Source organism: Athene noctua, chromosome 12 (genome assembly GCF_965140245.1).
Source record: "Athene noctua chromosome 12, bAthNoc1.hap1.1, whole genome shotgun sequence".
Lineage (NCBI taxonomy): Eukaryota > Metazoa > Chordata > Aves > Strigiformes > Strigidae > Athene > Athene noctua.
The window spans coordinates 12387051-12411803 of record NC_134048.1 but is presented as its reverse complement, the minus strand read 5'-3'; the positions used below and the strand labels follow the sequence as shown (position 1 = coordinate 12411803).

General features: G+C 58.4%; 1 protein-coding gene across 1 annotated transcript; it reads left to right on the top strand.

Moving 5' to 3' along the window:
- The first annotated feature begins 760 nt into the window (after positions 1-760).
- On the top strand, positions 761-23499 carry AFAP1L1 (actin filament associated protein 1 like 1). The gene is made up of 19 exons (XM_074915823.1): positions 761-813; positions 14880-15008; positions 15561-15644; positions 16012-16109; positions 16273-16384; positions 16780-16878; positions 17563-17774; positions 18140-18319; positions 19020-19106; positions 19404-19497; positions 19645-19797; positions 20266-20477; positions 20907-21052; positions 21445-21523; positions 21625-21739; positions 21953-22117; positions 22367-22545; positions 22791-22919; positions 23299-23499. The coding sequence occupies exons 1-19, from the start codon at positions 798-800 to the stop codon at positions 23320-23322; spliced, it is 2313 nt and encodes a 770-aa protein (XP_074771924.1). The 5' UTR covers positions 761-797; the 3' UTR covers positions 23323-23499.
- Positions 23500-24753: the final 1254 nt, after the last annotated feature.

Sequence of the window (24753 nt, the reverse complement as noted above, 5' to 3'; positions counted from 1 at the left end):
CAGAAATTATCCTGGGGGTGCCAGCAGTCACTGCCCCCACTGCCATGGGCTCTCCACGCCTGAGACACTCCCTCGCACACCCCACAAGTCTCCAAAGCCCAGGTGTCCCCTGAGGTCTTTGCTGGGGAGGGACAGGGCTGGTGGCACGAGCACAACGGCCAGGCAGAGGCTGAGCACATGAGGGCCACCAGGAGGGAGAAGATATGAAGGGTTTGGGGTGGGAGGGAGCTGGGGCAGCCGGGTGAGGTGGTGAGGGGGAGCTGTGCCTGCTCACTGGGGGTGTGTTTGGCCAAGGGAATTAGTTCTGGAGCTTTGCCCAAACTGAAGCTGCCCAAACCAACACCCCCAGCGGGCAGGCAGCGGGTGGTGGGCCGCTCTGGACCCCCACTCTTCACGGGGACATCTCTGGGTGCCGCTGCTGCCAGGGGTGCTCAGTGCCCGGTGTGGGGCAGCACCCGTGGGAGATGCACGGGGTTGGGGGAACCCCGGGACACCCTCGGCCCTGCAAGGGGGGGGTGGGGTGGAGAGAGGTGGGTGCTGCAGGGCTGCATACGGGGGGTCACCAGCGATGGGGACAGACTTGCCGCCCGTGCTGCCGCGGGGGGCACCTCCAGGAGGTCTCTCGGTGCCGTGCCGTGCCGTGCCGGTGCTCGGCGCTGCCGTGCACCGAGGGAGGGGCGGGCGAAGCGATTGGCCGCTCCGAAGGCGAGACCCGGCCCCGCCGGGCGGTGGCCACCGGTGACACTCGCCCGCCCGCGCCTCCCGCGGCGGCCGGTGCTGCCCGCGGCTCGGGGACCATGGACCGTCTCAGCGGTAAGGGGGGACGGGACGGGACGGGCGGGTGCAGCTCGCCGGATCAATGTGGGACCCTGCCCCCGGGGTGCCTTTGCCCCCCACCAGCCCTGCAGCAGGGCCAGTTGGGACACAAACTGGTACCAGTTTCCCTTTGCTGGTCAGATGGGTGACAAGCCAGTGGCTTGTAAGCAAGTCTGTTGGGTGTAAGCGCTTGTTGGGGGAAATTATGGTCATAGAAAGGGAGGTGACTAGTGTTTCCAGATGGAGCTGATCGGATCCAGAGAGTTTCCCTAGCTGGGGAAGATGCCGATGGTCTCGTTAAACCATGGAGGGCTCGATCCCCACCCTCCTGGGAAGCGGCTGCGTTCCCACATGTGTGTGATTCCCGCCTGCAGCTTGTGGCATTGGGCTCACGTAGCTGTTAGGCTTTGATCTGGGATGTGAATAAACCTGCCAGGGCTTTGGGCCAACTTTGCAGAGAAGGTCCTGGCTTTCCACTGGGGCTGGCAGGTCCCCTGGAGGGAGCAGAGGGAGGCTCGCAGCGGGATTACTGCTCCCTGCAGCTGAACAGTGGCCTGGGTCTGCAGAGGAGGAGCAGGTGGTGACATGGTGTAGCATGGGTGCCCTGGCCCTTGACCAGTCCTTGGAGGTGCTACATAAGCACCACCCAAAAATGATAACGGGGAGTCAGGGGCATCGCTGTGGCCCGGCGGGCTGGGACCACACCGAAGTCCAAGGGCAGTTCAGGCAGTGCTGCATCTGCAGCTCTGGGTCAGCACCAGAAAGACCCAAGGGTCAAGAGTTCCCCTTCCCGATGTAAAAGGATGGGGTGGTGTTTCCGCAGTGGAAACACAGTTATGAGGAGTTTGACTTTTGGGCTGCAGCTCACGGTGTCAGTGCTCAGAGAGCTGTGTCACTGCCCAGCAGCCCAGGAGGGGACAGGGACGGTGACAGGGACAGCCTTCCCCCACGGCTGCAGCTCACCCTGCCTGCCAGACAGGGTGGCTTTGCCAGCTCTGAAGGAGGTTGCTGTTGTGGGAGGGGGAGTGTTGTCAAATGGCATGTGATGCCAGAGCTGTCCTTCAAGGTCCCAGAGGTCCTCACTGATGGGGAGAGCAGAGGGTCTCGGCTTCCCTGTTCTCTTGCTGTGTGAACTGGTGGGAAGCTACCCTGTTTGCATCCTAGCCCACCCCAAAAATCGAACCTGGGACCTCACTGCAGGGAAGGGCAGGGGGTGCCTGGCATGCTGCAGAAACCGTTCTGGAGCATCATGGCAACAGGCTCAGGCATGGTGCGGCTGCTCCGCGGACTGGCCCTGCCAGAGGAGATCCACTCTGCTGTTTTATCCCCCTCACTGGTGCTCGCTGTGGTAGCAGCAGCAGCGCCTGCCTACTTTGCTTTGAGTGCTTGTAACAAATTGCTGTTGGCACCTGGGTGGCTCTTTGCTAATGTAAACCTCCTCCAGACCGTCCTCATCACCCAGATCCAATGGATCCCTCTGGGGGCTGTGGCACGTGAAGGGAAGGTGTCGGGGTCTCACCAGGCTCCTTCCCTAGCGCAAGGGGTGCCAGGTCTGGTGCTGTGTAGGAGTTCTGTGCCCCATTCCCAGCCTCTGCTGGCTCTCTGGCAGCCCCTTTCTTCACCTAGAGCTCTGCTCAGCCCCAGTGTGTATCCTCACTTGCTCTTGCTTCATGATCTGTCAGCTTCTTCACCGTTTTCCATGCTCCAGCTGAGCCTGCTGCCTTCCCCAGCAGGCTGGGCAGCACCCCATGCAGGGCTCAGCTCTACACCAGCAGCTAAGTGGGGGAATCGGTGCTGCAGGCAGTTTGTTTCAGGTTGTGCTGATGGAGAAGCGCATGTTTGTGTGATCTGGGATGTGATCTGTGCTACGAGCCTTTGCTCTAGCAGGGCTGTCTTGCACATGGCTTTTCCTTGTTAGAGTCTCTTCCCTGGCCTTTTGTGCTACCAGAATTTAGGTCCTGCACCAAACTTATCTGGGGTCTAAATCCAGCAAAGCCAGCAGAGATGTGTCAGGGATAAACTTGGCTCCAGCTCGCCCACAGGAATGGGGAGGCTATGGGGTTGGTGGGAGGGAGCCCAGATCATTCCTGACCTGCCGCCTGCAAGCTGGAAGCAGGAATCCCACCCGCCCCACGCACGTAGCCCAGTGGAAGGGGGTGCGGAGTGGGTGAGAAACACAGATCGGGCCAGCTGTTAGCACGCCAGGCAAGTGCCGAGCTCTCCCCCGCATTGCAGCCATTCCTTCCGCTGGAAACTCAGCTGCCCAGGCCCACCGCCTGTTCATAGCCGGGGAGCATGCGGGGAAGGGGGCTGAGCCCACCGCGCACTGCCCTGGCCCCACCGTGCTGGGCAAAGTGGTGTGGGAGGGTGGCCCCAGGGATGCTGATGCCAAGCGGAGAAGGGAGGTACTGGAGTTATTTGCCCCTCTGTATCTTCCGATATCCTTCTTGTGCAACACTGCCCTTAACTGGGGGAAACAAGTCTCGCTGTAGGTGCTGGATCACTGTTGAAGCCAACCTGGCTGCTCCGGAGGGGCACAGACCTGCACTGCACGGGTGCCTGCTGTGTCAGGGGCTGCTGGAGCAGGGAAGGAGCAGGCTGGAGCCCTTACTGACTGCTGCAGGATAGTATGCTCCAGCCAGAGACCCTGGGGACTGTCCTATCTGCCTGGGCTGTCTGGAAAACCTGCCTCTTTCCTGCGTTTGCTCTTGACCTGGAAATGCTTTTTTCCGGTGCAAATGTGCCAAGCTGTGAGGCTGGCGTGCCCTTTGCTGTGGAGCAGCGCTGAGCCTTGATGTGCCTGAAATCCTCTCGCCTGCAGCTGTCAGGCAGTCCTTATCCCAGCCCAGGAAAGCTTTGTTTAAGGTTTTGAAGAAGTTGTCTCATCCCAAACAGTGGGAAGGCTTTTCAGAGGAGGACAAGGAGTGAAAACTGGGCTTGACTCAAGATTTGCCTGTTGTTCAGTAGCCAAATAACTTGCTGGGGACAGGAGATAAGGATTTAGCAGAGTGGAGACTTGAAGTGGTTTCTGGCATCCCAGACTCATGTCCTAACCCCTTAACCCTTCCCTACACTGGCTACTATCTAGTCTGGCACAGATAAAGCTCTCTCCTGAGGAACATACCTCTCCTCCTGCATATAAGGAACCTTAAAATTAATGGCACAACTGTCAGTCCTGCAAAATATCTATTAAATGTCACTCTTCCAGAGCAAAAGCAGGACAATTGGGTTGGAAGCTTCCCAAGGAGCTCTGCATTGTCTCTGCCAGCCCTGCCCCACTGCCACGCAAACAAGGGGCTGGCATCTCCTGCAAGGGCACCCGCAGGATGAATAGAGCAGGTCCTGCCACCCACTGGGAGGGCACCCGTGCAGCCACCAACAGCCTGCTTCTCATCACCCTGCGGCGCTAAAAGCGGCGGCATTCAGGGAGCTCAGGTCTCTCTGCAGACACCGCACTGACAGTCTGTAGCCTCCACGGTGGGGAAGGATGAAAATAACTTCTTTGGCCCTCCCTCCCTCCCCTGTGCTCCCCCCATGGCATGATTGCTGCAGCCCTTTCCATTTTTGTTGCTGATATGCCTCCCATCGCATCAAAGGCAAGCTCTTTGGCAGGCAGTGAAAACACTGACATTTCGTAACAGTTAGGAACGAAAACAGATCTTTGCTGCAAGGGGTTTCCATGCTCAAAATTTTTTTCTTTTTTGAAGTGGGTTTCATGTGCATGTGATCCTGGAAGTGATAGCAGGGAGCTCTGGGAGACGCTGGTATGCTCTGATTGCTGGCAATTAGCAGGACGAGTAAGGAGCAGCTTGAAGATTGGCTTTGGCTTTCTTCTGGGTTTTTTTGAACATTAAACCCACCCAATTCGGTGATGGGGGAACAGCCCCTTTTTGACTCCTTGTCCAGTGGGTCCAGCCTCCCGTGTATGTGGTCCCAGTGTCATCTTACGCTTTGGGAAACTGAGGTTGCAGAGGACAGAGCCAGGAATAGAAGTTATGTAGCAACAGGTTTGATAGCTGGCTTTTGTGTCCTGGAGTTTAAAAGCAGATACGGTGAACCAGTCCTGGCACTGACAGAGCCATCGGCAATAACCAGAGCAGTCACATCTTCCCCTTGTGCTCAAGACTTTCAGCTTTCCCATCGGGATAAACTGGCTTTCCTGCCTATCCGCCCCTGCCCCGCAGGAGTTAAGTGGGTAGGAAATGCTGTCAGCCGGTGGCCTTGCCGCTGCACCTGATGCTCCTGGGAGCGGAGCAAGGGAAGGAAACGGAAGGGCTGTTCTCAGCTGAGAAAATATCCTTATCCTGCCCTCTGAGGGTCCTCCGGGGCAGTGCGGCCCTGGCCCCCAAATGCAGAGACTCTCTGCCATGCCCTGCCTAACCCAGCCCAGGAACATCACTTTCCTGCAGGGACAGGGCTCAGGTGGCCACTGAGAGGGTCCCAGTCCCATGCTGGGCAGGGGGAACTCATGCCCAGCACAGCTCCAGAGCTCCTGGGAATTGCCACAGTTGGGGCAGGGATGCTAACACAGGAGGCCAGGTGATGGGAACTTGTGTCCCTCCCCCTGACTTTGCAGAGGTATTTCTCCCACAGGGGGTCTGTGGTTTCTCCTCCCACCACCTCTGAAAAGAGCGGTCCATATTATGCAACATGATTGACAGCATTTTGGAAAGTGGAGCTGGCTGGTGGCTAATACACCAGCTCCTTCTTGCAAATCCCATGCCCTCCCTGCCCATACCCTGTTAGGTGAGGGTCCTGTACCCTCCTCTGCTTCTGAAGGTCTGACTGTGTGACTCTACCTCCGAGAAACACATGTCAGCCCTGCCAGCCTCCCTGCATCTTGCTCCTGCATCTGAGATGTTTTGGATCTTGATTCCAGGGAAGGGGGATGTACAGGACACGGACAACAACCTTTTGGGAAGCAGAGAGCATTCTGCCTCCATCAGTGGGGCTGGGGTGTCCGTTTTGGAGATTGGGGGACTGGAGGACCCACCCGGCCCTGGGTGGTAACGTGGCCGTTCCTGCCTGGGTGCAGGGCGGTGGGGAGGGCATGCCCACCAGAGAGCCGTCATCAGCACGGGGGTGCTGAGTCAGCAGACTTCCCACCATCCAGCCTGCAATCAGCTGTAATTCCTGCTGCCCTGGAGGCTGAGGTTTGGTGGAGATGAAGGGCTACAGAGAGGCGAGAGCTTCAGGTCCCTCCAGCTCCGAGATAACAGCAGGCAGGAAGGAGTGACCCGGAGAGGCTTCCCAGTGCTCTGGCTGCCATGGAGGATGGCCAAATGGCTGTAGCCCTGGTCCCAGGGACTCTCCTGGTGCTGGAGGGGAGCCCAGGCCAACCTGCTGCTGCCTGCACTGTGTCATTTGTTTGGAAGAGGCCAACACCAAAACTTTGATTGGAGAAAAAACAGTTTATTCTGAGTTCTGACTAATCCTAACATCTCCCCTCTGCCTGAAACTTGTTTTTTATACATTACTCAGCAGGTCTCACCCCTGCCTGACTATTCCTTTAAAGGGCATCTCAAGCCTCTCTTTTTCATTCATTATTTAAACATTCTCCAGCCAGCAGCCTCTCAGCCCTGCTCCCAGGCTGGCCCGACAGAGCATCCTGCCATGCACCCACTGAGTCTGTCACAGAGTTTTGAAATGTATCCTGGAAGTACTGAATCTGGTCCATGCATATTTGCAGAGCTAATTGTGTTGATTGGGCTGAGCCGTGGCTACAAACAACTTGTACCTGAGGTTGGGAGCCCCCCCCCCCCCCCCCCCCCCCCCCCCCCAGGATTCAGGGCAGAGGGAGAGGGCTGCAGCTGGTGCCTTGCCTGGGGACACAAGCAGGGTCACTCAGTGATATCTCACCCAGGTGCTTTTATTTGCTCGACTTCCTGCTGTGCTCAGCACTGAGAGGGCGATCCAGAAACACCCCCTCCACCTGTGGGGTGGGGACAGCTGCAGCCTCTTCAGGTTAGAGGGTTTGCTTTTGGTGAGCTAAAGTAAACCTCCACAGTCTTCTTAAGGAGGTAGAGAAAAGGCCACTAAGCCCTCAGCAGCTGGGGGACAGCCCCTGGAGAAGGACTCCTGCTGCAGAATGGGTCACCAAAGGGTCGTTATCTGCCTGGGTCACAGGAGATGTTTGTGGGTGATTTAATCAGCTGGTTAATGTTTACGTGCACCACTTGTGAAGCTGCTGGGAGGAAGGACATCCCTGCAGCCCAGCAAGGGCTGCCCTGGGGTTTCTTTCAGCAGTGATGCCAGTTCAGAGAGCCTTGGCCTCTCTGATGCTCACGGCTCTGTCAGGGGCTCCCTGGGGAGGTGACACCCCCCCGTGAGTCACTGTCCAAGGGGACTGGGGTGCCAAGCAGAGCAGGTGGGGTGAGGGTGCTGCCACCCTGAAGGAAGGCAACAGCTCTGGGTGTGTGGTTGCTGCCACTGTGGGGGAGATTTTCCACCCACAGCCCTGCTCTGAGTGTGAGTATCGCCAGGAGAGCCTTGACCCAGCTTGGGGCTTTGCTGCAGGGCAGCACCCCTCCCTCTGGGCCATGCTGCGAGGGGAGCACTGCCAGCATGGGGCTGGGTGGGATGGGAACCACCGTGATACCCTTGTTCTCCAGGTTCTCCTTTAATCCAGTTATACAGAGAAGAGGCTTGACTGGCCCCACAGCAGTGAGTGATGGCTTCTGCAGTATGTGAGCTGGCAGGGGCGTGAATGTGAGTGATAATCTTTGCCCTTTGCAAACTCTGTCGGCCTGTAATTACACTTCTCTCTATTCAGAGCTCCTATTTTCTAGATAAAGACTGTGGGGAGCATGTGAAACTGTCTCTCCTCCAGAAAAGAGTGCACTAGGATGGGGATGTTTGGAGTCTTGCTCCTGTGTCTGATTCCTTCGTGCCTGGCTGGCTGCACTGGGCAGAGCACCAGCCTCAGGTGTGTACCGTGGCTCCCTTTGCTCTTCTCTTTTTGGGGGGTGCTGACGGCTCTGAGATACCCCTTCTGCACAGAGGGACAGAGTGAAGCAGGAGAGCTTGGGGAGAGCCTGGCTGAGAGGGCAGCTCTGCTGCTTGGCCCCAGGTTGGACTTGCTTCTCGGCTGGTCTCTGCTGGGATGGGTGAGTGGCTGGGAGCGAGGCCATGCGATAAGATTTTCTGCAGAGCTGTTTATACTGGGGAGCCGAGCCACTGCTGGCAAAGCTGGGCCAGACGCAGGGCACTTCACACAAGAACTGCTAAAAGAAGCTGAGCTGGCTGTGCCACTGGAGCTGTGCTAGGAAAGGGGTGACCCCCCCCCCCCCCCAAGCTGCTGTCAGCATTGGGATGTGCATCTGGAACAGATGGGGCCACAGATGAAGGAGGCTCAGCAGGCACAGCCAGGGCAGCCTTCTTACTATTTAACCTCTCCGGTTACTCATCTCCCCCTCTCCCAGGGCTCGAGCAGGACAGGGGCCCTGTGAAGCCTGTGGGCTCCGTTGTGTAAGGAGAGAAGCCAGCGGGTGACTGTGCTGGGAGGGAGAGCAGGTGGGGGATCTTCTGCCCCCTCGAGCAAGCAGGTTTCACGTTCATCTCCCAGCATTGATTTTCCAAGGTTATCAGCTAAAGATATTAGTTACTGTAAGGTCACGATGATGATATCCCCAGGAGATGTGCATTCCTGCCCTGCCTGCTGCACCCTGGCTTGGCAGGGCATGGAGTGTGCAGTGGGGTGGTGGGGAGGCAACAGGGAGGTGCCAGGAGTTTAGGGGACAAGTGCAAAGGTTTGAGCTCGCCTTGTGCTCTACAATGCTCAGGGATGCTGCAGCACCCAAGCTGGGAGCTGCTAGGGGAGCAGGGATGGCTGCCAGGAACGTGGGGCTAATGGCAGGGGGGTGGGAAGAGGCACTGGCTGGGGCAATTGAAGAGCTGGGAAGGGTGGGGGGCTTCTGGCCACGCAGGAGTCAGCCCCAAGCTCTCAGGCTCCTGCTGACATTGTTGGATGCCAAGTCAGAGGTGCTCCCCCCATGCGCCCCACTCAAGGAGCCCTTGTTTCCAGGGAGCAGATGATTCACGTCCTTGAGTTGCCCCTTAGAAAATCTTCCGCTGTTATGGGATGTTGTCAGAGCTCAAGTGTGATCATTGATAGTTGGCTTTTCTCTAAAAGCCCTCAGGGCTGGAGCACACCAAGTTGCTCCTTAGTGTACAGGCAGCCGTGCTGGGAGGAGGAGGTACTTTCCAGGCTGGCATTCCTGGCCCCACCAGCCCATCCCAGTCATCTCAGTTTGCCCCACACCCAGCTGGTGATGGCTGGCTGGGAAGCTGCGCCTGGCTGGCAGGGATGCCCTGCTTGTCCCTGCCGCCTCCCGGGGGCTAAGTGCTGTCCCTCTCCTGTCTGCTTGGCAGGGTGCTCCTCCTGCCCGCACCAGAGGCAGGGTGCAGGCAGGCAGTGGTCTGTCCTCCTGTCTTCTGCACAAAGGAACAATTCTGGGAGCTCCGTGCCGCCCCCGCCATGGTACTTCCTTGCCAGCTGTGTGCCTGCGCCCTCGTCGGAAAGAAACCTCCTTGGAAATGGGAATGGAAACAGGAACTGTCCCCGGGAGCTCAGCAAAGGGATCAGGAGACTGTGGCCTTCCTCAAGGAGCAGCAGTGGGGGAAAGCTAGTCCTGCCAAGGTGGGAAGCAGCATGCTGAGGCTTGCAGGCGGCTCAACATCAGCCCATGGAGAGGGCAGAGCGGTTTGTGTGTGCTGCAAGCAGCTCCTCGGGCAATGCTGGGCCTGTTTGTCCCACAGGGTAGGCGACCTGTGGTAGGGGTGGGGCGTCTCCGCCCCTGTCACTGGGTGCTGGGGTAGCCCCTGCTGTGCCCCTTTCCTTGGCCCGCACCCCACCTATTTAAGGCATGCTAGGAGCTATAAACGTTTGTTTACCGCTGGTGGCGGCTCTAAGAAGCCCTGCGCAGGCAGGCAGAGCGTCCCAGGGCCTTGCCTGCACTGACAGGAAGGATTTATTTTTGCTTAGTTTTTATTTTAGCTACAGACAATGGCAGTTACTCCCAGCATCCGATTTCCCCCCGGCCTGCCTCGCCCCCAGCCTTCACCTGGCATGGGAGGAAGCGTGGCCAGGGGCAGGCAGAGGATGCGGGATGGGGGTCCCCATGCACCTCCCACTGCAGCAGCCTCAAAGCTTTACAGTACTGTGAAACAGCATCTCCTCTCCCCGGGATTCTCTTTCAGTCTGCAGACAGTTCTGCTTGGGGTGACAACTCCACATGCATTGTCTTATCTCTCCTGCTGCAAAAGCTGGGTCTGTACACCAGGAAACTCCTGCTTTGGCTTGGCTGGAGCCTCTTCCTCCTCCTCCTCCTCCTCTTCCTCCTCTCTGCAGGTTGCTGGAACAAGACCTGATTTTTGCTCCCATGACGGAGCAGAGGCCGGGGAGGGGGAGACGTGCTCTGAAGCTGCAGGCTGTGCCCAGACCCTTATCTCCACACTGTGGAAGCAGGTCTCTGAGGGGGGGAGCACTCATGGGGTGTAAAAATAGAGCTGGCCTGGGTGCAGAGTGGAGAGAGGTGGTGACACAGCTCCTCTGCCAGCATTGTGCTTGGTGCTGCTTCTAGGGCAGGCTTTAGCAGCAGAGAAAACACTGCCCCGTTTTCTTGAAGGGCAGCAGCGTCCTGCCCCAGCTCACCTGGGGTCCAAAAAATAAGCTGGGTCCTCCTGGCCCAAGTAAGCTAATGCTAAAGCCATCTGCTGCCATGGTTCCTGGCTTTCCCAGGCTCAGAGACCTCACTGACATCTCCCCATCCCACCACAGCAGTGGGACAGGCTGCAAACGTGGAGAGGAGTGAGTTTCTGGGACAGGAGGCTGATACCACTCCCTGTCCTGGGATGTCTGTGTCCAAAGCCTGAGCCCAGCAAAGCAGTGCAATCCCAAAGGCTTTTGGTTGCAAGAGAAGCCCCAGAAGAAAGCAGCAGGTGGGAGCCATTTGTCAGCATCAGAGGTGGGCGGGAGGCCAGAGGTGTCCCACGAGTGAGGCGGTGGCGGGGCAGACGGGGATGCAAAGCCCCTTTTTGGCTGTGTCACCTGCTCAGTGCCTGCAGCTCTGATGTGCCGCCTTCCCCCCAGGAGCCCTTTGATGTCCTGCCACCGCCTCTGTCCCTGGGCTCCACAGTTTCATGCCGCAGTTGCCAGAGCCCCCACGGGCAGGGTAGTGCACCAACACCAGTGCCCACCCTTGGCACAAAAGCCTGGTCCCCTGCCTGCCCCGGTGTGGGCTCAGATGCCGCTGGTGCAGGGTCTGTGCTCGCTCCCACCCACTATTACATAAGTAAGGTGCGTGTCCTTGCTCACCAGGTGACCTTGGGTCAGTCACATCGGCCCTGGCTGCCCTCCACACAGCAACCCTGGAGCAATCTCTCCTTGCTTCCTGCAGCCACCCCATTAACCTTATTTAGGCTGGAAGCCTAACTAGTGTAGGAAATTAATTTTTTCCCTTCCTCCGCTCCCCCCGGGCAGAGGCTCGACTCAGCAGGCCCTGTGCCCTCCTGGGATCACAGGCCTCTTTGACTGCCCCCCCCCCCCCCCCCCCCCCGCGCTTGTATTTTGGAGGATGTTTAACAAGGGAGATGGAGGGGACAGCTCAGCTGGGGGGAAACAAAGGCGCCTTCAGTGCTAGCCCTGCGCCGTGCTTCGTGCGCCCCAGCTCAGAGCTGGTGCTTGGGGCGTTGCTGATGAGCTCACCCGCCTGCCATGCTGGGTGAGAAACCTCGCTTATCGGGCACTCTCATTTCTTGTATGCAGGGTCTTCTCGCCACACACACCACCTGCTTTGTCACTATTAATAGAAACCCACTTGCTCTTTTGTCCTCGGCTGATCCAAAGCCTGGACACAGGAGCTGGTGGTGTGATGGGAGGTGTCCTACACATGGCAGGGGCTGGGGATGCTGGAGAGCACCATGGCCTAGGCTTTGGTGTGCTGTGGGAAGATGATGTATGGAACGTATGTGGTCCCCATCTCCTCTGTGGGAACTCATGGCCAGCTGAGAGCCTGCTGAGCTGGGGCAGCAGGGAGATGTGTGTCTTGCAGGTGCTGGGTAGACAGGGGGGCATCTTGCTTTTTGTCCTAGCTGCTTCCTTGCTGGTCCACTGGTCCTCTGTCCCACCAAGTCCTTCAGGGGAGGATTACTCACCTGGTCTAGAGACCACCACCACGTCACTGAGCAGAAGGCTGCTCCCATCCTGCCTGGGCAGCACTCTGCAAACATCCCAGAGAGGATCTGCCCCTCTTCCCTCCCTTCCTGCCTCTGCAGAGGGGCAAGGAGAGGGCCATGGGAGTCAAGTGCTTACCCTCACTCATCACTCACATGAGGCTCTCACATGGCCAAAGCAGGTCCCCTCCCCAGGAGGTGTGTGCTGGAGGGGGGCAGTGAGCGAAGCGTCAGCAGGACCTGGATCCTCTGGCTGCCTGTTTGCTGTGGGGTGTCTTTCCAGCTCAAGAAGCAGGAGCCCTGTGGTTGCCCCCTCCTTCCCCGTGGGCTGGGAGATGCTGCCAGCTCCCTAAGTTTGCTTGCTCCTCCTGGAGCTGTGCTGAGGCTTCTTCCCCTGCCTGGGGGCTACCTGTCCTGGTTTGGCCTGCCCACAGGAGATGGGCGCAGGCAAAGCTGCTCTTGCTGAAAGGGCTGAGGCTGCTGTTTAGCTTGGCACTGGGGAGGGAGGAGGAAGCAGAAGGTCTGTGGAGATAGAAGCCCATCGGCCAGGGCGGCAGGAAGAGATTTGTGAGCTGCATCCTGCCTCGCGTCCTGGGGAGGCGGTGATTTGGGGCCAGGCATGCTGCCTCCTTGCCCAGGGGCTCATCTTGGCCGGGCACTGATCCACATCAACCCACTCATGTTGGGATCCCCTTCAGCTGAAAACCTTTGAAAAAGCAGTTGGTTTTACTGTGCTGTCCCTGCTTTGGGCAGTAGTGCCAGCCTGCTTCCCGCCGGTCCTGGGAGACTTGCTCCAGGCTGTGGCTCACAGGGGTGGAAGGTGAGCACTCACAATCCTGGGTCAAACCTGTAGCAGCCCAGTTTTTGATGGATGTTAGGCAGAGTGGATGTGGTGTTTGGATAGGGCCCAGCAGAAGCTCATTAAAGAACATGAGTAATGAGGATCCCATCAGCTGCAGCAGCGCAGCATCCTGCCTTTCCCCTGGGAAATACGCCCCATGCCAGCCCTCGCTGCTGCCCAGCTCTGCTCTGACAGGGCTGTAGGGTCAGACTGGGGACGGGTGCAGCCTAGGCAGGGTATCCCCAGCGCTCCATGCTGCCAGGGCACATGCTCTCCTCTACTTGGAAACCCCCCTCATCAGTCAGCACGTCCCAACTGCCTCTGTGGTCACCTCTGGCCTTTCCTCCTGTCCCTGGAGACCAAAAGCCAGCTGTACACTGCCCCAGCTGTGCTGCCATGACTTTTGGTTGCTGCAACAGAAGGGATCCTGCTCATGTTTGAAGAAACAGAAGCGCTTTTTTTCCCCCCTCTGTAGCCTCCAGAGCTGCAGGTTTGCTGGTGTCCCTGGGCTTGGCCTCTCCAATGCAGGCCATCTCCCACAGGCACTGCACCCTGCAGGAGCTACCCTGGATGCCAGTGGAGCTGGGTGGGTGCGTGGTCCCAGGTAAAACAGGAGCTTGGCTTTGGATCCAGCTCATTTTTGTCTTATAGGAAGATAAGGTACAGGGATGAAGATGTCAGTGCATGTGCAGAACTGGGGGTGGGGGAGCTCATGAGAGATTTGGAGTCCAGAGCTCACCTTGTTCAAGTCCTCCCAATCCTTCCCATCCCTGGCCAACACATTTTTCCAAAACTGTGGGTCAGCTGTTGCCAGCACCGTAAATACTGCTTTCAGTGATTAATTTTTTTGTAGCCCTGCTCTGGTATGCAAATACCCAAGTGTTTTCTGGAGCCTTGCTGCATGGGTAAACCCACAGCCGCGGCATGCTTTTGCTTCATAAAAACTAGCCTGTGAATCACCACATCAAAGAGAAACCCCACAATTTTATGTGTTGCGCCTGTGATGGTGATTTGCGGTGAATTCTCTTTTCCTGCTTTTGCTTGGGCTCTCCCTATCTCCCCTGCCTAGTTCTGTCTGCCGGGCTGATGCTGTGTTCAGGGGCAGCAGCAGCTCGGAGCTGGTGGGTGCTGGGATCCCACATACTGGAAAGCCAATGAGCAGTGGCTTCTGGTGTGGTTCCTCTTTGCCAAGATTTCAGCTGCTCTGACCCTCTTGGCTGCCTCTGGGGCCACGTGGGTTGGTGCTGGACTGAGGCTCAGCTAACACAGACCCGGGTGGGGAGAGCCCCTCCTGTGCTGCAATCCCCGTCCCCTCCCTGGGTACCTTTCAGGTGCCTGTGTGGGGCAGGGACTGTCCCTTGAGGCAGTGACTCCATGCCTGGAGGGAAGAGTGGGCTGGCCTTGGAGCAATGTGGATGAGCTGGGATGATACAGGCAAGGAGTGACAGCAGGGCAGAGGAGATGCTGGTGGTGAGTGTGGCGAGGAAGGGTCCAGCCTGTGCGTGGGAACCCTGTGAAGGTGGCACTGGGCTGGGTGGTCACAGGTGGTCTGGGCACAGCAGGGGAACATGAATGTTCCCCAGCAGGCAAGGGGTGAGAGGACATCTCCTTGGGTGGCATTACCCAGTGGCTCTGGAGCCGGCATTTGTGTTTCCTCTCCTTCCTTCCTTCTCTCTGCCACTACCCAGTGCCCGTCACAGCAAGGGGCCACCAGAAGCAACAACACATTGTCAGGCAAACAAAGGTGTAGTTTTATCTGCGTGGAAAAATATGTGTGCTGAGCCCTTTGATAGCGGTCCAGTAGCCCTGCAGAGCTGGTGTTTCCATTCGTGGGCTCAGCAGGCTGCATCCTGGCGTCTGCGTGCAGGTGGAAGAGCTTGTGCAGGGAAGGAGCGTGTATGCACTTAGCAAACACTGCCTGAGCTGTGCTGGGCCAGCTGGGAAAGACCCTCACCCTGGGTCTTCCACACATTTGAGCCCCTTCTGCCTTGTCGTAACCTCAGCACCCCGATGGCACCTTGGCTGATGGGCTTTTTCCTGTTCTCTCCAGTGCTGGACCAGCTCCTACCAGAGCTCAGTGTCTTGCTTAAGCTGCTGGACCGTGAGTACCTGAGTGCCACCACACAGGAGAAGAAGCTGGCTGTCTCCACCATCCTGCAGAAGCTGCAGCCACCCACAGGTCTGTGTCTTGCTCCTGCAGTGCCTGCTGGCTGACCATGGGGTCAGTGGGTGTCCCCAGCAGCTGCCCTGGGCCAAAACCCCAGTGGGGTAGGGGAAAACCATCTGCAGGGCAGGGATGAGCTGCCCAGCACCCAGCACCTGCTCAGCTCTCGGGGCATTTTGCTCCCCACTCTCGCTTCCCAGCTTCTCCCTGCCTCGAGTGTAGGGGCTGGCATCAGCCCTGCAGGGGGGCTGCTCCCTGCGGAAACGCCACTTTGCAGAGCTCTTCCTGCCACCGGTTTCTGCTGAGTGCAGGAGTTTCCGCGGGAAGGCCAGGAGGGCCATGCACCTGGGGCTTCACAGCCTTCCCACCTTCCTGCCCTCCTGGGCGGGAGGCAGCATCATCCCTGGGGGCTCCTCCGCTCCCCATGTGCTGCTCAAGAGGCATGTCCCTTGGCACGGTGGGGTGAGCTGGTGTCCTTGGGTTGGTGTTTGCGGGGAGGAGGGGTGCCGGTGCTTGCCCTGGCCACCCTGCCCACCCCCAGGCTGAGAGCATCCCCCTTGCTCCCAGGGAAGGACATGGATTACATGTACGTCAACACAGCATCCCTGAGCAATGGCACCAGCTTCGTGGAGTCTCTCTTCGAGGAGTTTGGTACGTGCAGCTGACCCGGAGTGATGCCCTGGGGGTCATGCTGGGTGGGAGCAGTGCTGGCCCTGGGGTCCCCACTGACAGCAGGGACTCTTGGGGCACCCTGGGGAAGGAGAGTGAAAGCTGTGTCCTTGTGTCCAGGGTGGGCTTTATCACCCTGGGTGCATGCTCCTGCTCCCCTGTAGCTGTCTGGGGGCTGGCCACAGGGAGTCCACGCACCAGCTGTGTTTACCAGCAATACCCATCTCCCAGCACCTTCCCAGAGAAGGGCCAGGGGTGCTTGCCTTCGGGGTCCCTGGAGGCCATGACTGAGGAGGCCAGGTCTGGAGTTTCCTGCTTCCTTCACCCTCTCTGCTTACCCCCCGGGCAGACTGTGACCTGCGGGACCTCCAGGACATGCAGGAGGAGGAGGGGGACACCAGCGATGGCATTGGCTTGGAGCTGGCGAGGAGCCAAACGGCAAAAACTGTAAGTCCCTGAACACCCAGCTGTGAGGTCTGCTCTGCACACACACAGGGAGGTGGCAGTGGCTGGGGCTAGGACCCCCTCCTGTCCCCTGACACCACAGTAGCTGCTGGGACTCATGACCCTCTCCACTGCCTGGCTAATGCCGGGGGTGTTTCTGCTGTAGGTTCCTGTGGACCCTGCTCCACCGCTGCCCACCACTCCCCCGCCTGAGGATTACTACGAGGAAGCCCTGCCCCTGGGCCCCGGCAAGGCCCCCGAGTACATCACCTCCCGCAGTGAGTCCCACTCCATGTCAGGGCAGCAGGAGGGTGGGGGGAGTCCCACAGGCTGCCTGCTGCACCCCCCTGCCTGCCTGCCCACATGGCAAAGCTGGCAGCCCTCGACAGGCATGATGGTTCATCCTGGGGAAGAAAACATTGCTGCTCCAACCAGCATCGCTCCTATTCCAACTCCCTTCCCATCCCACTGTGCTGTTATTGCAAGGAGTTGTTTGCTAGGGCTCAGCCAGGAAAGGTGTGATGGGGAGGGGATGGAGCCTCGTGGGGACCGATGCTGAGATGTCCTGGGAGGAGGTGCTTTGTTCTGCCCCGACTCGCAGGCTCTCTGCTTGGAGCATCCATGGGGGGAAACCAGGTGTAACAGCCCCAGCTTCCCTCTGCTTTCTCCACAGACAGCTCCAGCCCCCCCAACTCCATCGAGGATGGCTATTACGAGGATGCAGACAGCAACTACCCTGTCACCAGGATGAACGGGGAGCAAAAAAACTCCTGTAAGTATCCGGTGCCCTCGCCAGTGAGGGGAGAGCTTCGGCAATGTCTAGCCTCAAGATGGGGGCTTGAGCGCTGGGCTGGGGGACAGTGGGGTTGAGGCTGTAGGAGGATGTCTTGTGTGTCAGAGGCTGCTGGGCAAAAATCAAGGAGCGAGGAGTGCTCTTTGTCATAGAAGCCAGAGCCCTTGTGCTGCGGAAGGGATGTAATAGGTGCCGTGTCTGCCATCAGTGTGGGAAAGGGGTGTCCCTGCCTACACAGCTCTCATTCCCTGTGTGAGTTGCCTCTGGCACAGTGGAGAATGGCCAGGGCAGTGACACCACTGCAGAGCCAAGCTCCTCTGTGCCCTACGCGGGCGGTGTGAGGCAGAGAGCCAGCAGAGGTTTAATACAGACTTTAAAAGTTTGAGCCTTGCAAAGAAATAAGCCCACCCAGGGGTTTGGATAGATGCACATGGACTGGCGTTTGGCCCATGAGCATCCTGCCTGGTTTGGAAGGGAAATGGAGATGGCTGGGGTCAAAACACTGCTGTTTTCAGAGGATGACATGGAGCCCATCCATCCCTGCACCCAGCCCTAGGCTGTGCCGGAGCCTGCCAGGCACAGGGAGCCCTGGCACTGTGTGAGCATGCCTGTTAGGCAGGACCCTGGGGTGCCATTTGGGGTGACTCTCCCACTTCCTTCCAGACAATGACTCGGATGCGATGAGCAGCTCTTACGAGTCATATGATGAGGAGGAGGAGGAGGGGAAGGGCCAACAACTGACACACCAGTGGCCATCAGAGGAAGCCTCCATGAACCTGGTGAAGGATTGCAGGATCTGTGCTTTCCTGTTGCGCAAGAAGCGCTTTGGACAGTGGGCCAAGCAGCTCACCATCATACGGGACAATAAACTGCTGGTGAGCCCAGACCTGGTGGGGAACAGAAACCCAGTGGTGGGTTATGAGGAGGGTTGGGTCCAAGCTGAAGAAAAATGGCACTATCTAAGCAAAGACCCTGCCCCAAGGGTGCCATTGCCCTGCAGCACATGCACAGGCTGCTCTCACTTCCCTTGCAAGCAAATGGAGGGCTCCCCTTTTTTGGGACCCCATGGAATGAGAGGGCACCCTGCAGCCCTTCACTGCCGAGGCTTTTGCAGAGACTGAGCCACCTCCATCTGTGCCACCTATGAGGGACCCCGAGAGGGACCCCGGCCCTGCCCAGCATGGCAGTGGGACAGGCAGGTTTCGGCTGAGCCCTGAGCAGTTCCCTTTGCTTCACTTAGTGCTACAAAAGCTCCAAGGACCGGCAGCCACATGTGGAGGTGCCCCTGGGCCCCTGCAACGTCATCTACGTCCCCAAGGATGGGCGGCGCAAGAAGCATGAGCTGCGGTTCTCACTGCCGGGGGCAGAGGCGCTGGTGCTGGCTGTGCAGAGCAAGGAACAGGCTGAGGAGTGGCTGAAGGTACCATGGCTACCTCCCGCTTCACCCGGGGTCCCAACGCTCTCCTTGCCGTCCTCCCTCACTGAGGCGGGGAGGAGGCTGCCCTGGAAAGGTCTTGCACCCCTGGAAGGGGTCTTTGGTTCTGTCTCTTATCGGCTGAGGGGGGGCTGGCCAGCTGCTTCCCAGGGTCTGGGCGTCTCCGGCACTGATAGCCCCCGCGGGGTGGGGATGTTTGCTCTCCCCCTCCTCTTCCCTATGGCCTTTTCCTGCCTTTGTTCAGGAGTGGGAGGCGGAGGCAGCGGGGAAGGGGCCATGGGTGGGAAAGGAGCCTCTGTGCACATCACAAACACAGCTGTTACCCCAAATGTGGGAGAATGGGGTTATTTTACACATCTGGGGCAAGCCACACTGTGCCCGCCTGTAAAATGGGGGGTCATAATCTGTCCTGTGCTGGCAGGATGACTGTGACTTGGCACCCAAGTGTCCCAGCTGAGATTTCCAAAATCTATGACAAAATCTGCAAAACTGGTTGCAGTTTTGAAGGGTCCAAAGTGTATGCAATCCCACAGGCAAGCCCCGAGGAGGGCTTGCTGTCCTGTCCTGCAGACACCAGGACCTCTCCTCCCCATGGTTCAGCCCTGCTCTGGAGTGTGCTGAGCCAAGGAGAGTAGCCCTGGCCCTCGGGTCCGGTCTGAGTGGCTGCTGCGGGTTGTCTCCACAGGTGATAAAGGAAGCCAGCAGTCCAGCAGCAGGTGGGATCGAAGCCCCCACCTCCCCAGTATTGCCGTGCAAGATGGACCTGGATAAGGTGATGGTTTCTAACCACCCTGCTGACGTGCTGCTGGGGCTGCTGCAGCCGAGACTGGGGAATGTGGGGTTGGAGGAGCACTGAGCTTCTAGTGCTGCACAAGGAGTCCTTCCCATCCTCGCAGCAGCTGTGGGGGCTTATGGGTCTCACCACTACTGGGGAAGGGGAAAGGGGTTCCCCTGGCACCAGGGGATATCCCAGCCCTGTGTGGGAGAGAGGAATAGCCGATAGTGGCCATTGCTGAGGGCTGTGCAGGGGGACGCTGCTGACAGGGTGCCTGCTCCTCTCCCCCTGCAGCGGCTGTCACAGGAGAAGCACACCTCCGACTCGGACAGCGTGGCAACGGGTGAGACGGGTTCCCCGGCAGCCCGCAGAGAGCCCAGCGAGCATGGTACAGCCCCTGCCCTCAGCCAGGCAGGCAGTCCCCCCTGCTGGAGCCGCTGGCTGTGCGCACCACAGCTGGGGAGCATCCTCTCCCAATGAGGGGGGATGCTGTGACATGCGCTGGGGGCACACAGCTACCCTGTACTCCTTCCAGGGAAAGGCAAAAAGAGTGGCTTGGCTGACCTGAAGGGCTCAATGAGCCGGGCGGCAGGGAAGAAAATCACCAGAATCATCAGCTTTTCCAAGAAGAAGCCTTCCCCCGAGGAGACACAGACCTCCTCCACCGAGGAGGACATCCCATGTTGCGGTTCGTGCAGGCCAGGGGCACAGATTGGGCCCGGCTCATGCAGGGCTGGGAGTGGTGGGGAGCTGGCATCCTTCCCTCCAGCCTGGCTGTATGGGGAGCAGGTGGGGGGTAAGGGGGCAGTGGGGTGGGGGCAAGCTCTTTGAGCTGCTGGAGGGCTGAGGCTGCCTCAGGCTACAAAATGGTGCCCAGTCCCAGCTCCACAAATTCCTGTGGTGCATGGGGAAGGGGCATGGAGTCACCTGTATCCCAGAAAACAAGCTTGGGTGACTTTGTGGCACTGAGCTGGCACCTCGTCTGGGCTCAGGGTGTCCCAGCTGGCTTTCTGTGGGGAAACTGAGGCACAGAAGGGCCAAACGAGTAGGGAGCCATGCCATAACCTTAATAAGACCAGTCGTGTCTTATTAAAGCCTGCCCGGGGTCCAGCTGAGCAGGCACTGAGACTATTCCCTTTATCCTGCCACCTCCCAGGCTACCTCAGCGTCCTGGTTAACCAGTGCTGGAAGGAGCGCTGGTGTCGCCTGAAGGGCAACACTCTCTACTTCCACAAGGACCGCACTGACCTGCGGACTCACGTGAACGCCATCATCCTCCGGGGCTGTGAGGTGATCCCAGGGCTGGGCCCCAAACACCCCTTCGCCTTCCGCATCCTTCGCAATGGGCAGGAGGTGGCTGCACTGGAGGTGAGCAGGCAGTGGGGTGGGTAGGGTGTGCTGGTCCTGTGAGGACGGGGTTGTCAAGCTGGTGGAGCATCTCCTGTGATGATTGATACTTACATGCAAGCAGTGCCTTGTTTTCCCCTCTCCTGCACATTAAGGAAGCCCAGGGCATCACTGGAGTGAGCCAGGGGCAGCTGTGGAGGTATTTGCAGGCTGGAGGCAGGGAGGAGGCTGGCAGGGCTGGAGGACACAGGTTGTAGGGGGTGGCTGGAGGTTTGGGACTGGGACTTCCTGCATGTGCCTGTGTACTTTCTGTTAAACCCTCCTAAGTCTTGCACACACACTTCATGTTGGAGGGCCCTTCCCCACAGTGGAGCTTCATGTCAGGAGGCAGGAAAAAAGACAAGAGGCCAGGAGCTGGGCATGCACCCCAACCCTTTCTCTCTCCTGCAGGCAAGCTGCTCTGAAGACTTGGGCCGCTGGCTGGGTCTCCTCTTGGTGGAGACGGGCTCGCAGACGGCACCGGAGGCCTTGCACTACGACTACGTGGACGTGGAGACAATTGCCAACATAGTGACAGCTGTGAGGCACTCCTACCTGTAAGGCTGTCCTCCTGCTGTGCCACAGGCTGGGGAGGGGCTGTGCTGGGGGCAGAGCATTGGGCTGGGCATGGAGATCCTCTGTCTGCTCCCTAGAAAAGGCATGGACTGGGACACAGTTTGTGCTGTGATCTCAGGGAGAGCCAGTGTTCCAGGGGTTGGTTGCTCCTGAGGCAGGGCAGTTTTCCTTGGGCAGGATGGAAAGTGGAAGGTGTTTCATCAGTGCTAATGGAGGACTCAAGGGATGCACATGGTAGAGTAAGGTAGAACAGGGTAGAGTGCCTGTGAGTGAAGCTGGGAGAGCAATGCAGGAAGCCCTCTGAGGTGGAAGGGTTCATGAAGGGGCTGGCAAGGATGTCCTGGAAAGGAAGACCCCATCTCTCCTCCTGCAGGTGGGCCAGCTCTTCCCAGGATCACCGGCCAGACTCCTCCCGTGTGGTGTACGATGACGTCCCCTATGAGAAGGTTCAGGTGGGTGTGGCTCCGTGGCTGGGCTACAGAAGATTCCCCAGGGAGCCTTGGCTGGGCCCAGCAGGTGTTTCAGCACGCTCTCCCTCCCATCCCTGCCACAGGCCGAGGAGGAGCCGGGGCGGCCAGCAGGAGCCCAGGTGAAGCGCCATGCCTCCTCCTGCAGTGAGAAGTCACGGCGGGTGGACCCGCAAGTGAAAGTGAAGAGGCATGCCTCGAGTGAGTGGGGGCGCATAGCCGCAAACCTCACAGGGAGGACCCTGGCCAGTGCGGGAGGATGCTGTTTCCCCAAGGGGGCCTGCAGCCAGGCTGGGGCTGGCCGGCTCCGGCACATGGGTGATGGGTTGTGCTGTGACAGCTCAGCTGGACCGCACATGGCATCAGTGCAGCCAGGGCCAGAGCCTTCATGACAGGCTCTCCTTGTGCGTGCAGATGCCAACCAGTACAGGTACGGGAAGAACCGGGCCGAGGAGGATGCCAGGCGATTTCTGACAGAGAAGGAGAAGCTGGAGAAGGAGAAAGCATCGATCCGCAGTGAGCTAGTGTTGCTGCGGAAAGAGAAGCGAGAGCTGCGAGAAGCCATGAAGGGCAGCACAGGTAGGTTGGTGCTGTCTGAGCACTGTGGCTGCTCAGACATTCGGGTAGAGGGGGGAGGCTGCAGAGCTGGGGTGGGATGGGAACGCTGGGCTGGTGGTGGCATTGTGGCGGTGAGCCAGGCTGACTGCAGCATGCTGCTGGGCTGGCAGCCCCATCTAGCGTCCCTGTCCAGGAGGATGGGTGGCTTCTCCACCCCCACAGCCTCATCCCCAGACAAAGGTGCTGAGCTGGGTGTGCTTGTGCAAGCAGGGACGAAGCTGCAGGACCTGGAGCAGCGGGTGGCAGTGCTGGAGGAGCAGTGCCGGCAGAAGGAGGAGCGCCGCGTCGACCTGGAGCTCAAGCTGACTGAAGTGAAGGAGCAACTGAAGCAGTCGCTGGCGGGAGGGCCAGCCCTGGGGCTGGCTGTGACCAGCAAGGCTGAGAATGGGGTACGCATCCCTTCTTCCTCATTCTTGCAGCTATGGCTTCCCCAGTGATGGTGCTTGGGGTGGCAGGGGGAGAAGGGACATTCCTGCTGCTTTGTCCCATGTGGACAGAGGTGGGAAGCAAAGCGTCAATTAGATTTGGCCACAGAAATTTTGACCTCATGACAGTTTGTGCTTTTTTTTTCCTAGCTGTCCTTGCTTCCTGGGTCTCCTAAATCCTCCTCCTTCTTTCTTACCCTTTTCCACAGGAAGCTACGAACAAGCCAAATGGGAGTCTCCCTGAGCACTTGGTCCCTGTTAACTGTGCAGCTGAACTGAGGAAAAGAAGTCCCTCCATCCTCCCTGCCAACAAGGGAAATGTGCTGCGGAAGGCCAAGGTCCTGCTTTGCTTCCCCTCTCCTGCCTGTCCCCACAGGAAATCTCATCCTTCATCCTGTCCTCCTTCCTTGACCATAAAATTTGGGTCTGGTGATGCTCCCTTTCCCAAAAGCAGGGGGTACTGCCAGGGTCTCCTGCAGCCAGGCTGGTCCAGCTTAGTGACACTCACTGCTGGCATGAGCCTGGCTCGTAGGGAGACCTGAAAGGTGCGGGCCTGGGTGGGCAGGGGAAAGAGCATTGTCTCTATGATGACAGGGGCAGCAGTGACCCCAGGCTTTGAAGATGCTGGGGTGGTCCAAAGCCCCTAGTAGGGAGGGCTCAGTGCTCACTTCTCCAGCAATGTCTCCTCATCCCCGGCTTTTCTTCCTTTCTGTGCAGGAGTGGGAAAAGAAGCAGACTTAAGCTGGGCTGCGGGAACGACTGCCAAGCCCCCGCCGGACACTGGGGCTCATGAAGGAGCTACAAGCCCCCTTTCTCCGAGGCACCAGGAGGGTGCTGGGAAGGCATGCAGGGGGAGATGCCCTCCCATGGCCCACCACTGCGGCACCATCTGCCTCGTGGGCAACACTATAAACCATGGGGAAGGGAGTGGGAGGGGGATTTGGGAGGAGGGTGGGGAAGGGGAGTCCTTCATGGATCAGAGTCACATACTACCAGCAAACCCATCTCTGGGGGGAGCGTCCCATGGGGCCGGGAGTTCGACGGAAGGTTTGTGTGCCCGTGGTGGTGTATAAGGAAGGATGGGAGACCCCGGGGACTGGCAGTCGGTGCTGCCTGGCAGGCATTCTGATTTATCAGGATCAGTGTGTGCCACCCTGGGGACACAAGAGCCAGGCTAACACTTTCTAAAGCGACCACGGACTCGTTGGTATTTTTTGGCCCCCTTGGTGTTGGACTTCATGAGCTGCTCAGGACCAGACTCTTCGGAGACACCGATCATTAGCCCTGCTCACTGCTGCCAGCTCCGCAGGGTCTCATCTCAGGGTTCCTCATGTCTTGAGCTCACTGTGCCTCAACGAAGTGCCCTTGTCCAATATTTACTTCTCATCCTCCAGGCAGTAAGGGTGAGAGCACACTGGCTTCCCTTGGGAATGAACGAAGCTCAAGTGTCAGCATTTGAAAGCAAATTAACAGCGGATACCTTTCAACCTTGCTAAATAGCTTAGAAGTGCTTCAGAGGGCTGAGGCTGGAGGCAGCCCAGCTCTCTCTGCCCTAGCCCCATGCCAGCTTTTGGGAAAGAATGGAAAAGGACAGGGTTGTCTCCTGGCCAGCAGTGCATTCACACTATTGCTTCTGCAGTCAGACACAGTTTGCCAAGGCATGTGGTCAAAATGGCGCAGAGGGAAGTTTAAAAAATTTAAAAAAAAAAAGGTTGCTTTCAAATGAGAGGACTGGAACAGAAAAGAGAAAGAGGAAGGTCATTTAGCACAGGCAGAAACAAGGGACGGGAATAAAAAGGAAAGGCCCAGGCTTTTGTGCCAGGAATAAGAGAGCAGGCCCATCACACACTCATGCTAACGACTGCCACAATTAACCTTTGGAGCTTGTTCTTTCAAAGCCCTCTTGTTAGTAACTAGATAAGCAGCTTTTAATAAAAACACTGGCACTGTCATGCCCCTTCCTCTGGCTGTAGGGAGCACGGTGGGTAAACTGCTCCTGCTCACAGTGAAATGGGCCAGGGCAGGTGTGGGGTGAGCTTGGCACCCCTGTGGCAGCGGCTGCCGGGACAGGCAGGCAGGGTGAATCTTGTATACTGGATAAGTGACTGCGTTTAGCTCAGAGCCATGAGCTTAGCCTGCTGTCCAGGCAGGAAGGGCTCCCTGGCTCCCAGG